Below are 14,226 nucleotides of genomic sequence, written 5' to 3'. Positions count from 1 at the left end.
ATTTGCAGCAGTGCTCTAATGCTCAGTATTGCAAATGAAGTGCATTGACACTGTTCACCGAATGTGTAAAGTGACATAGAAATACTTAATCCTGAGAGACGTTTACAAAGATGATGCCTTTGATCTTCGTACCTTTTCCACTCTAAAATGAAAATACTGTTCAGTAATGTGGTGAAATGAGATCACATGTTCTGTTGAACACCTCTGAAGAAAACAAATACCCTTGAACCTTTTACAGTTTCAGATAGCATATTGTAAACAAAGCACATTGAATAACTAGAGTAAAAAGAACTATGGAATAACTAGCTGTGTTGATCATTAAATGGCGTCGAGGTCATGTAGTGTATTATGAAATGAAGCTGTCATACATAGAAAGCAAACTAAATTAAGGTTATGTAAAACACTGTCTACTAAGCATACTAGATGGAAAGTATTGCGGGTAACTTTGGTCAAATGTAAGTAACTTTTTCTTTCCTTTTCCTTCTTTCCTCATACTGCCGCTGTTTCTCTTTCTGGATTGCTGCTGCTCCACCTGTGTGGACTCATTGCTGCAATGGTTCAAATTCATCGTTTTACTGGACTACTTCTGGATGTGTTCTACTGGTACCTTCAACGCTGGAAATGATGGAAATGTGTTGTTTACAAAGTAGCTGTAAGTATTGCTTTGGTACAGATGTATTGCAGCTATTGTGGAAATACAAGATACATTAGAGTTTTAGTAGGTGAACTGAAACTGAGCTTAGGTGACTGAAAATCAGGAAGGGATAAAAGTTAAGGGGAAGCTATTGTGAGTGTTAGAAATATCTAAGAAACTCAATTCCTAGTTTGTTTCAGTCTGTCTAGAAGTACTAAGTTATGAACAAATGCAACCGTTTGAAAATAAGTATGTTGAAAGCTTCAATTTTAATTGGTATTGGTATCCCAGAAATCTGAATCTGGCATCCGACTTTAGTTATTTAAAAGGCTTTTTCCTATGGAATATAAATGCTCACATTAAATACAGCATTAATGCCAAGTGTAACACTTCATACATCTTTCTGGTTGGTAACGTTTATATTTCATTATCTAAAATTGTGAGTGTAAATGCACTTAACAGCAAACAACCCAAAAGTTGCCATCTATTCTTGTTCAACACCTCATACTCAGCATTCTTAAAGTTCTTAGTTGTAAAACTATTTTATGTGGAGCTATATAGAAAGGGGAGGAAAGAGATATGAAAATGATTTAAAACAAGAATTACATGTAAACCCATTCTTTTAAGCAAAAGTATTACCTAGATTTAATGAGGGGGTGAGCTGTTTCTGGTAAGTGTGACATACATTAAAAGGTATGTAGTCATTAAAAGATGCAGGTGGTTGACAATTAGAACTATAAGGAGTGTCTGACTGTGATTAGATATTTTATGTCTGGTAGGATGAATAACAATTGCATATTCTTAATAGTTATTAAGGACCTGCACTGTTAAGGAGCTCTTTAATATCTTAAAGAACACCCACTTGCATGTCATGTAGTATCTCTGAAGCCTTGGCTCCTATTCAGGGTTAGTGATAGATTGTGATAGATTGAAATTTGTCACATGTAGCTGTAGTAATAGATTGGAAGAGTAAAACAGTCTTTGGATTTTTAAGTTTCTGGATGATTTTTTTAATCTTTTGAAACCTTTCAGACTATTGCTGCACCAAAGGCCAAATTGAAACAAAAAGCATCTTAAAAAAAGGTTCTTCATTACACAAGTCAAATATTCCTACATTTAGAGAAGTAACAACATTTGTTGCATTGTGTGTATTTGAACTTGAAGCTATAACACCTAGCTTTAGTTGACTGTCATTAGATGTCCCACTCTTATTCTGTATGAGTTAATAAGTTCAAAGATACTGCCTTTTTCTTTTTTAAACTTGAAGGAGAATTGATGCAGTGTTATCACTAAATGAGAGCTGATACTTGTTTGCAGTAGGATTAAATCTATCTTTTTCTAAGTAGTCCAGCTAAGTTTGGACTTTTCAGACTGACTTAAATTTGATGATGTGTAATATGTCTTTGTAGTGGTGTAGCATTGATGGAGAACAGTGGTTTATTTGTCAAATGGAGAAATCAGTTATGTGACTTAAAGCAGAGAGTCAGTTCATTGACTAGTGCTGTTGGACTGCAAAGAAGATAGTTTTTCTTGCATTCAATGCTTTAAAAGGGATAGTGTTTTTATAACCTTGCAAGGAACGTTTGCTTTAATTAAGAAACAAATTTTTTTTTGTATTCTAGGAGTTATTACAGTAATAAGTTTGTTCTGTCATTTTTAGAAAAGACATCCAAATAAGCATGAGTCAACCACATACCAAACTGAAATTAACCATACTCTATCCTATACAGAGAAGTTCTGAGGCAATAGTGCCTGTAGCAGAACAATTTTTTTTTAAATTATTATTTAGAATTCCTCTATCCTCTTGAAGGTAATCTTAGAGAGGGGAATGTAAACTTGTAGGCAGTGCTTCAGCTGTGTGGGTGTACTAAACTCTCTTAAGCTCTGACATTGAGGTGGTATCAAATCGCATCCTCTCAACTTTGGATGGACATGAAGAGTAAAGACTGAAGTCATTGCTCCACGAGAAACAGTACCTTGTATTTAAGGTGCTTTAAGTAGATAGTTGTGTCCGAAAGTATTTTCTGCTTCTCTGTAGAACAACTGTCTTGTCTCATAGACAATCCTCAGACCTGCTGTGATATCAAATACATTTCTAGGATTCTGCTGGAAGTAAGCATTAAAAGCAGCGTGGCTGATCTCTGGAGGGTTGCCAGGTCTAGTACAGTGAGGGAGAGGCATTTTAAGTACCTTCAACATTTTCATTAATGTGTTGAGAAGAAGTAGCGGCTATGTCCAGAATTCTCCTCTCTTTTCATAGTAGGCAATATTTTGAATAACTTATTCACAGTACAAGGCAACTGAAGTTTTGCCTTTATGGAGGGTTTGTTGCAATGCATGCTCCGTTAGTGTAGATCTAGATCTATATCTAACATGAAGGCCTCCCATCGTGTGACCTGGAAGTAGAGGACGTCAAGTTCATCCCCATCATGTTGGGGCAGTACCACCATGACTCTTGGGAGTATAGGAAGGCTACACTCACACTACTTGCCTGTGTTTTGAATGGGCATTGAAGCAAAGTTGATTGTATTTTAATCTGTTTGCACTTGTACGTTCTTATGCTTGCACAGTCATGTGGTAATTGTGTTTGCTCAAAATACTGTTAGCATAGCAAACTTTGTGCCAGTCTTTTGGCTATGCAGTCCAAAAAAAAAATCATTTTTTCTTACTTACTGTTGCAGTTCATTGCACTGTCTTTGATGTAGATAGCTTAGGTTGTTGAGAGGTTGGATAGATGATAGCACCTTTCTACAACTGTGAAAATGAAGTGAACATTTAAATAACTAAAAAAAAACCCCACAAGCAAAGTAAGAAATTACAAGCTTTTCTTTTAACCTTTTTGTCCTAAATATCTTTTGCCTTAGCAACAGAAGAACCTTGAAGGATATGTGGGGTTTGCAAACCTTCCAAATCAAGTTTACCGGAAGTCTGTGAAGAGAGGATTTGAATTCACACTCATGGTAGTAGGTAAGTTTCTTTCTTTGTTTTGAGTGGTGATTGTTAGAAGTATATTGATGTATTTGTAAAGTCTATGATGATGACGTAAATATGTTTTGCATGATGTGATGAGAAAATGTGCATCTTCCTCTTTTAGACTGTTAAATGTAGAGTGTTTAAAAAGTACGTGTTGTCTGATACACAAGTAGATGAGGAGAATAAAGAATAAGAACCGTATAGTTCATATAGTCTAAGAAAAAAGTTTGGTGTGGATCTAGTCTAAAATGTGACTTGCAAGTATGGCATAATAGGAGTAATTTGAACTTGAATTTTCATTTGAATAAAAGAATTGAACTGCTTTTACAGTTGAGTGCAACATGGCAAACTAGGATCCAAAAGTAAAGTTGGAATCTTTCCTTGCACATAACCAGGCAGCAGGATCCTGTATATCCTGCATTTCTGTGGCCACAAAACTGTGCTACAAAATCAAAGCTTTAATTTAAACAAACCTTTCTAGTTTGTATGGTTGCAGAGAAAACCAAATGTAAACAGTGTGTTCCTTATGGACTACAGAGGGTGGGAAACTGTAGTTAGTATGGATGAATAATGCCGTGCAGAACGGTTCATTTAGGCTTCAGTGATGACCCAAATTGTCATCTCTCCTGCTAGGATGTCTGACTGCCTTTCCCCGCCCCTCTTTTCAGTACTTGTACATTAGTAGACTGTTACTAAGATTGGGTACATTTGTGTGAAACTGGTGCGTATATACTGGATATGTGACTCAGTTTTGACATGCTAATGGTTAAAATAATACTAGTAAAAGTGGTTTATAATAGACAACTGTCTCTTTGTTGATGTCTATCTTTCTTTTGTAATTTGGCTAGCTTGGTAATGCTTTGATGTTTTGTCATCAATACAATGGATATCTTTTGCAGTCATGTACATGTAGCATGTTACATAATAGTACTATTGATAGAGTCAGAAATCAAGGTCAAATTGGTGACAACTCATTGTAGATCACTTAAAACTTTTTTTTGATTACAAAGTGAGTCAGAATTTTAAAATTTGAGGGTTGCTTTTTTCTTTTGGACCTTGATTACAGGTTCCTTTGTAATCTAGCATCCAAGTACATAATTCATTATTTGGTACAAAACTGTTTAATCTTAAATAAAAGGTGGTTTTCTGCTATCTACAGGAAAAAGGAAGAAGAGAAGGAATAATAAAGTATTATTTCAGAATGGGACATAATTTGTACTTCCAAGTTTCATTCTTGCAAAAAGCAAGTAATTTAAAGCACAAGTAGTAGATGTAGCAATGTATTAGACTAGAGAAAGTGTGTAAAATTACCATGGTGTTCTTACGTTTGCCTTTAGTACAGTCTAATGCAATTGCATTTAGGAGAACTGTAGAAGCTTGTGGCTGTCAAGAAGTTGGTCCAAAATTAGATAGAAAATGAGATGTTTATCAGGAAATTTCATTACTAGTTTTACTTCTAACGTTTTTGTACTTACTACTAAGACTTAATTCATTTGCATGCAAATTTGTGCCATTGTCTGGAAGTTTATTGGGGGAATTGGCAGTAGTTTTCTAAATTAAAAATGCATCTAATTCTGTCCTTCCAACCCCCAAGTATAGAAATCAGATACTTGAAAGTGAGTGTTTAAACAAAATGATGGCTGATCTTTTAGTACTCTTAACATCTGGGAAGGGACAGGGTGGGGAGAAATGATTTTGTTTCAAAGTGATGTGTCTGGTAATAGTATGCCCTGAAAAAATATATCTTTTAAATATGAAGATTAAATAGTTTGTATATTAGTGATCACTTCTATTGGTAAACATTGTTACGTTAGATTCTTAGAATTTTAATTATTTATTGTTGTGTTCATCCTTTGAAATAGTGTACTCTGTCTTGGTTTGAGGTCTTTAGCTGACATCATGATACAGTTCTGTGATAGTAAATGGGATTATCTATAATCTCATTAAAATTTAAGTTTGAAAATGTAGTGCTAATCTGTATATGGTCGGTGCTGGCTGAATAAGAATACTGCATGTATCATCTCTTAGAGATAATCTAAAATACCTTCTTGCTCTTTTTACTGCTGCGAATGGTATGCACATGGCTGTCTTTTACTGTAGATAGCACAGTTGCTAGTCTGATGGCTATAGATACTTCAGTGTCAGTCTGTTGCCTGTTTGTTCTGAAATGAAAAATGAGGAAAACAATGCTTGTGGTTGCCAAACAGGTACAAGGAAGAAGACAGATGTTGGGGATCTGTGATCTCTGTGTCCAGCTATTTCCAGGCATCTGTGAGGCTTGATGTTGCAGCTAATGCATTTGTATAGAAACTATTTTCCAGTTGTCCATTTAGTCTGGAATTATCGGTTAAACTTAAGAGATACACATAGCGTGATATCTGGCTTCTTGAAATGTGCAGTATAAAAAGTCACTGGATCAGTGTTTTGGAGGGACTTGTCAATATGGTTGTATGGCTGTACTGACTGTTGTAGAAATGGTTCAGTTTTCAGTTTAACCATGTAAGATATTTGTCACTGAGGAAGTAGTAAGTACAGCATCCAACAGGTCTGACATTGTTCCCAGTAAGAATTTTTGCAGGAAGATAGATCAGTTTTACAGAACCTCTCTAGTGAATAAAGTGTGAGCGTACTCCATAAAATGTATTCCTCAGGCTGCTGAGTGAGTTACTGTCATTGCCCTGAAGATGATGGGGCTGCCCATAGCAGTGTGTGGCAGCTTCCTGTGCTTCTGTTGTGCTGGTGAAGTTGGAGAGAGGACTTTTAAATTTGGCTGGGTAGTTGTTGAATAGCCTAGAGCATGGTTCTGAAGCAGACTTAGGACATAGGTGCTCCTTATGTGAGCCCCTTATGTGGTTGGGAGCATTGCTTTGGAAGTGTCTCTGTTTCAGCCATGCAGGCAGTGCTCTGTCCTGTCACTTGCTCTTTGAGTCAAGACGTGGTGAGATTATTTGAGGCTTGTAATGCTAGTGAAGTCTTTTCTGTAAATATAGTTGCTAATTTGTGGGTGTTCTGGTGTTTACATTAAATGGAACTGGAGTGTTTATGAGCTGCACACATGTAAGTATAAAAAGTTGATGTTAAAGTATCCTTTTTATATTTAATGATGTAAGAATCATTGAAAAGCTAACCTTAATAGGAACTGGGGTTACTTTATAATATTTAGCCATAGTAAACATTTTAACTTTTCTATCTCATTAACTGTATTTAAGTTTTCTCTAAGTTGTATTGTTTCTTTTGGTAGTGTTTCTAAACTTTTCTTAAGAAACTGAAGACTGAAATAGCCCTTTGTTTTCCTTATGGATCAGTTGTCATTGGACATGGATTTGTCTTTAAAATTTTCACGAATTTCATATTAGTCATATTCTAAAAAGCTAATCAGTAGTTTAAATTGCACTACATCTGAAATGACTTGGTTTTGTAGAATAAAAACTAACAAGCACCTCCTCTGAGGATAAGACATAAAGTAGGCAGAAATATGCATTAAGCAGAGCTTCATTCTCCATGCTTTCAAAGGAAGACATTTAAATGGTGGTTTAAAGCAACTGATTCTACATCTGAAATATTGAAGCTCACCAGTGGAAAAAATTGTCAAGTTTGCCTCAGTAGGCTGCTTCCTTCATAATCTTCTGTAATCTCTTCAAGTAGAAGAGAGCTGTTGAAACACTTGAGAACCTGACATAAATATTTGGTCTGTTTGAAATCCAAAGTGTATTCTTTGTATTTCTCTGCTGTATAGGTTTTTTGGAGGAAAGTACATGCTTAAGTCAGATGCTTAAGAAAATAAAACTTCCAGAAGTAATACTACCATGGTTAGTAGCTCACAGTTAAAGAAAATCTTAATTGTGAAATTGTAGTTCTGTCTGTTCATTAATATAATTACACTTGCTTAAGTAGTGGGCGTGTGTTTTTCTTGTTTTAGTGTAATGAGGTGTGGAACAAACAGTTGCTTTTCAGTGTGTCTTTTTTCTAAACACTGAATCAGGAAATCCCTCCTTTGTTCTTGTATTGAAATTACACTGTTAACATGTGACTTGAACCAACACCCAAGTAGATGCAAAGTCATAATTTAAAAAAAAAAATCTTTTCTCCTGTAGACTTTATGTACTGAAGAATAATTGTTTGGAGTGTCTTTTCCTAGAGCTATATGCTTGAAGGTGTTCAGGCTTCATGAGCCTTATTAGAGGTTGGACTCTTAAATTTGATTTTTTTTTTTTAAATCATCTGATTTGCCAAGTGCAGAACACTTAGTCAAGAGACTTTCTAGAGGACCTTTCTACACAGGTCCTGTTTCTTGGACAACTGTTTGGTAGCTTAGTCTCTGAAAGCAGTTTTGAAACCTCTCCTATAGGAAATTGTCTGTTTTGTTTTCTAATTGGTGCTTTAGCCTTGTAGATCACCTGTAGATTACAACTTAAAGGAAAATGTCATGCAGTATTGTCACAGTGTTTCATTTGTAATTATACTCATACTCAAATGTTTTGGTTTAAACATGGCTTTTTGGCATAGACAAAAAGGGAAGGGCTGTATTTTGCAAGACTTGAAGTTAAAGAAAAAGCACACTCTGATTTTAAAATGCTTTTATTGTTCACTGAAGAAAACTTGGACTGGTTTAGTACTGGCATCTTGTGATGGATCATGTTCTGATTAGAATTACCCCTTTCATTTGTTCACTTTTTAGTGCAGTTTATTTATCAAACCAAGAGCCTCAGATGCCCACAGCTACTTGTTCTTTGCTAGTCTGATATCTTCCCTGCTGCCCCCCCGCAAATTTTAAAACCAGGAACAAAATCGTTAAGCATATAGCAGGATAGGAAGAATAATTAAGTGAAAAATAATCTGTGGTTGGGCAGTACAATTTAAAAACAGTTTTGGGATGATCCCAGCTTTTGTTGACTGCTGTGATTTGAAATCCTTTTAATTAAGGTTTCTGTAGTGTAAAACTATACTATAAACTAAACTATACCACCACAGTGTCTGAGCATGTGTTTGGCCTTCGGTGTGACCTTCATACTTGGCTTCTTAAGATCGGTGAAGTATCACTGCTGAGTATTTGTTGCCTAACTTTGCCATTAGTTTAGAGGCCTCTAGGCACTACTACCATACAAATATAGCTTAAATTAAAACATGATTTCCTTTAAACCGACTGGAGGGAAAAAAAGTGAGTTTTGACCTTCCCAATCAGTACTTAGCTTCCCTGGGCTGTACTGTTGCATTATCAGTTATGGAGCTTTTCCTCATGTATACAGTCGGGGGTGTACACTGACACACATATCTTAGAAAGAAGCAACATATTATGGAAAAGAACTAGTAAAGCCTTTTTTATTTCTTGAATGTGTCCTGCCTCCTTTTCCCCTGTAACTTCACATCTTCTGAATACCTCAATTCCTCTAATTCTCTCATCCTCTAAAAATTGTCCCATGTTCTGTGCTATGGCCTTGGCTGCAGCCCATTTTGAGCTACTTGCACGAGGGCTGACAGCCTGTCCAGTACTGCTGTGCCAGTGGGCTAGGGCCGGGTTAGACAGCACGCTTTCAGTTCCCAGAGTACTCTTTCTGTAAAGAAAAGTAGTAGTCTGGGTTCAACTGTTGTGTAACAGATATGGCTCCCTTAGGAAACCAGATAAAAAAAACCTAAAAAGATATTTTAAGTTGCAGGTATTCTGTTGACAGGATTATGAGGTTTCAGTGAAGTACAGAAATAAGAAAGGTTCTTTGAAGAATTTTGTAACCTTAAAAAAACCCATAATCTACTGCTTTTCATATACTGGTTCTGTGGATATGTGCACCAGCGATGATGTCTACAGAGTACTAAAATTGATAGTTTAATACTTACATGTATGTGGCGGGGATGCCAAAGCAAAATATGCTGAATTCTGGAGAATTGGCAGAGATAAAAATGAAAGAAATAGAAAACTGGTGGAACTCAGAACGGAGCCAGGTATTCCTAGAGATGACACATTCCTCTGAAGTAATCTCTTGTTGATGGAGTAATGCCTCACCAATAGCATATCACTCCTTTTTGTGGAAGGAAGTTGGTAAAGGTTTTTTGAGAAGGCAAAATAGGTGAACTCTGAAGATCTTCCTGTGGGAAAGAAGTTAATGTCTCTTCAAGATGTGAAAGGTCAGTAATCTAACAATGAGTTTACTGGCCTGCAATGCGTGATTTTGGGTTTTTTTCCACCGAGTTACTTTCAGGTGAGAGCTTGAAGTATAGATTCATGTGACTACTTTGCCTCAATTAGAAAATCTTCTCTCATACTTGTTTGGTTGTATGGGTGGGTTTCCACTCTGATTCTGCCCCCCCCCCCCTTTTTTTTTTTTTTTTGGTAATGCAATGAAATACAGTTTGCAGTGTGCTTATTCTGCTTGCCTGTTTTGTGGTATTTTCCTGTGCCTTTTTCTAGTGTTGGGGAAAAACATGCACTAGGTTTAAAACCTAATGGAGGAAGAGAAACTTTTTACAGTGTATTGTTGTTGAAACAAGTGTTGGGGAAAGTCAGCTAATCTACCTATTTGAGCTTATCTAGAAACCGTAGCTCTTCAAATACTCTCATAGCATAGTTGTTTTTAATCACTCAATATAAAAAACCCCACATTTTAAAATCTTAATTTTTGTTAAGTTCACTTTAAACATTTCCCTCACTGTGCAATAGCTTAGACTTGTACTGAAGGATGGTTAAGGACTAATGACAAGAACTGAAGGTGGTATTTAAAGCGATTGTTCTTCAATTCTCAAATTTTCATTGTTTGCAACTACAACATTGATTGGAATTGTAGTGCTTACTGGACAACTTTTAAAGAGCCTTTGGGTTATTATTTTCTTTATTGTTTGGATGGAAAGCTCCTTGAGTAAATTGTATGAAAGCCAACTTCAGTATTGTATCTCTTACTGCATGCTTGCTGTCGTACAAATCATGAGTTCTGACAACTAACCTTAAATACCAAGTATTATTATATTAAAATATTGTTTTGAAAAATTAAGGAAAGGTTTTGTAAAGCTTTGGTGGTTGTATTTAAACTAAACTGTTTCTTGTGTGGTAGCATTTTGGTCAGAGCCTAATTTATCTTTTAAAATTCTTGGTTTGTTTCCTGGCAAAGGTTTTCAAGGGAACAGACTTCTACCGAAGTGCGTGGATGTGAACCCATAATTTGGCAAAAATTTGCCTGTAACCTAATTGGCTTTTATTTCTTTAAACAAGCGATGATTCTGTTGGAAACATTTTTTTCTATTTCCTATATAATTTCCTTGTCAGCCTCATAGCAAAGGGTATGAATTTTTACTTCTATCTGTATTTAAAACTGTGTCTTTAATAGATAAATTCAGGGAATTTAATGAAAACTATCATGAGATACTGTGCTCTGCATTGTGTAGCTGTCATCTTCACTGTCTTTTTTTTAAGCTTTGTGGAGTTTTTCAGTACTTACCTACATAATTAATCCTTTCACGGTATTAGCTGTCTTCAGGCCAGTTGTAACTTTTGCAATGTTTCTAGCTAAACATAATTTTTTTTTGCTCTAGGTGGTTTTTCTTATCCTAGCTTACTGTTTTTTAATTTTATTTCTAAATAGAAGTGTCCTTGTTGATTTTACCCATCTAAATACGTGTGCACATGCACACAAACACACAGTTACTCTGTTGGTATTTCATATATCACAGTACGCTTGTTCATTATGGTGAGATCAGCATTTGAACCTGGCCCTTGTTCCTGTTGTGACAGGTTTGTAGGTCACAGTTTAACTGAAATGAATGAATCTGGTTTTTTTATATTAGAATAGTCACTGCCTGATGTTCTAGTTATGCTTTTGTAGATGCTCAGGTGTAATGGTTTTTACTGTAATGTGTAAACTTAAACACATCTTAAAGAAGGTACCTAACTAATGGATATGTTTCACTTAAATTGGTTATCAGGTGGCCCGCGCTTGTTTTCATTCTACCCTCAAAAGTCAGCAGATGGTCCTGAGCTGTCATGGTGCATTGGTAGGTTGCGAGGTAGATGTTGCACATCATGCTACTACTGTTTGCAGTTACGTAGCCCTGGATAATCAGGTGCCAGTTTACTGCAGGACTCTTTTGGGGACCATCTTTGCAACAAGTTCAGAGTGAGATTTTTGTCTAATAAGTCAGGTTTTTGTATAGATAAATATGCTACATGAGTTGAAAACTGCTTCTTTCTTCCTGTTGGCTGAAAATGTTAGGCTTGCCTGCTGTATCAAGAAATGCTGACATTTTCATGAATGAATAGGTTAATATTGTAACTGAAGTGGTACTCTTGGATGGAGTATTTGTGGTCTAAATATCCAATTGTAGTAAAGCCACTGTGACCCATTGAATGTGGCTCTTTTGATTCAATATGCATATTTTCCCCCGGCTGATTTTGCAATAGTCAGTTCAGATCTTCGCTGTGAATCCATTTGAAGCTGTTAAATTTTGTTTCTTTTTCTAGTGTTTTTCTGTATGTAGTATAGCTATTGCACGCAGCTGTTCCATTTTGGTTTTTGGATGTTTTTCTATTGAGGTTCTGAGCACATTAACTGACAAATCAGAGTTTATTCCATAGTCTTGTATAGAATTTCTTTTATTAAAGTGAATAAACATCTTCTAAGAAGAATTTTTTCTCACTTCTATTCTGGTGTTGTAGTCTGATGTTCTTTCCAGTCATTTACCATAACATAATACTTAAAGCAGAATATTTAGACTTACCAGTGGTTGGAGGTGAGAAAGGCTGATGAAGCTGTTTCATCGGATTAGTTTTCCTTTTTGAGTTCCTGTCAGCCTTTACTTCATCCCAGTTTCTCACTATAGGTAGTTTTGTTACTTGTACCAAGAGCACAAATGTAAGAACTCTTACACTATCGTGGAATGGTGCTAAGTTTCTGTCAGAGAAGATAGAAACTGTGTTGAGTGTAATGATGCCATTAAACGTAGTTCCTTCCCTCTATTAAGCTCAAAGTGAAAGTTTTTTGGAGGGTGCTGACTTCCTAATTTCACAAGCAGGTTCTGTCTTTGTATCACTAAAGTTTTGATTTCTGTCACTGATGAGGCTTTAAGCCAGAAATGATGCTGACATCTTAAAACTGAACCTACAAGTGTGTCAAAGCTAATGTAAAGTGCATCATTCTGATGCTTCTGTTCATGAAACTTCTGCAGTGAAGCTTAAATGAGCATTTTTCATAGGGCAGATGCTTCTCCAGAAGGGCAGAAATGATCTGCAATTGCAGGGCATTAAACTCTTGACCTTCCACAGAATTGAAAAGCAGTGCAACGGAAGGACCCAAGTGTGGGCTGGATAAGGACAGCAAGTGTCAGTTCTAACAGCATCTCGCTCTGGTATTTTACTGCTTGCGATGCATGAAGTGGTGCTGCTTTCGATGTGAGGTGGCAGCTTGATTATTAGAGAAGAATCTGAAGCATTCCCAGGTGACATCTCTAACTGCAAACAACAGTGCTTTTTAAAACAGTAGTTTTGCAGTCTGAAGTCATTGTATGTCATGTTTCGAATTTATAGGCTGTCGTGATTTGAGCCCAGAGGGCAACTGAGCACCACGCAGCTGTTCACTCACCCCTTCCCCCCAAGTGCTGGGAAGGAGAAAAATGAATCAAAAGGCTCTGGAATGGACATAAAGACAGGGAGGGGTGTCTCACCCATTACAGTCACAGGAAAAAGACAGGCTCTCTGGGGGAAGAAAACAAAATCCCTCCTTCTGGGCTCAGTTTTGTTCCCAATCTCCGTACCTCCTCTTCCTCCAGCGTACCTCCTCCTCCAGTGGTGCAGAGGCAGGGTATGGCGGGTGCAGTCAGTCCGCCACTTCTTCCTGCAAAAGTGGGGGGAAGCACTCTTCTGCATTCTTTCCCCTGCTCCACGGGGCATCCCTTTCATGGGAGACAGTCCTCCACGAAGTCTCTCTGCTGTGAGTCCTCCCTACGGGATGCATTCTTCTCAAGATGCTCTAGTGTGGGTCACCCCACGTGTTGCAGTCCTCCCAGTGCCAAACTACAACCACAGGGGCTGCTTCTTCCCACAGAGTCCCGGGGACCCTCCACAGGCTGCAGGTGAATCTCTGCTCTGCCGGTGGCCTCCATGGGTGGCGGGGGAGGACACCCTGACGTCTCACCACGGGATACGGGGGGGGCTCTGCTCTGGCACATCTCCCCCCCTTCCTCTTCCTTCCTTCCACTGACCTCGGTGTTTGCACAGGTGACCTTCTCGTAACTCCTCCTCACAAGTCCCCCCTCGTCAGATTTCCACTTCTTAAATATGTTATTGCAGAGGTGCAGCCACCATCGCTAATTGGCTCAGTCTTGGTGCAGAGGCGGGTGTGACTTGGAGACAGGGGAGCTTCGAGAAGCTTCTCACAGGGGGCCACCACTGTAGCCCCCTCTTCTGCTACCAAAAACGCCACCACACAAACCCAGCGTAGGGCTAATTCTGAATCTTGAGTCCATTTTCTATTACTAAGTCAGTGAAAAAACAGTAATTCAGTGGTCTGAAAGCAGTTGTTGGCTGTCTGTGGATCACAGTACAGGCGTTGCAGTACAGGCTAATGAGCATTGTGATAAATGAGGAACTGTGAAACAAACCGCTGCTGAAAAATACAATTATCAGATAAGCAGTTAGTGAC

The 14,226-nt window shown here is 37.5% G+C and overlaps 1 protein-coding gene across 3 annotated transcripts in view; it reads left to right on the top strand.

The window, feature by feature from the left end:
* The first annotated feature begins 521 nt into the window (after window positions 1-521).
* The window catches only part of SEPTIN7 (septin 7), a 65,274-nt gene continuing 51,569 nt past the window's right edge, over window positions 522-14,226 (top strand). For 2 of the 3 annotated variants that reach the window (XM_074858589.1, XM_074858580.1), the window contains exons 1-2: window positions 531-652; window positions 3,499-3,601. In XM_074858589.1, coding sequence (XP_074714690.1) covers window positions 3,592-3,601 — 10 coding nt within the window. In that variant the 5' untranslated portion in view covers window positions 531-652; window positions 3,499-3,591. Of the gene's footprint in view, window positions 653-3,498; window positions 3,602-14,226 lie in introns of all 3 variants that reach the window. The other variant, XM_074858569.1, reaches the window with a different exon arrangement.

The sequence above is a fragment of the Strix uralensis genome, chromosome 1 (assembly GCF_047716275.1).
Source record: "Strix uralensis isolate ZFMK-TIS-50842 chromosome 1, bStrUra1, whole genome shotgun sequence".
NCBI classification, from domain to species: Eukaryota; Metazoa; Chordata; class Aves; order Strigiformes; family Strigidae; genus Strix; species Strix uralensis.
The sequence above is the reverse complement of the archived record's forward strand: the minus strand, read 5'-3'. Positions and strand labels throughout refer to the sequence as shown.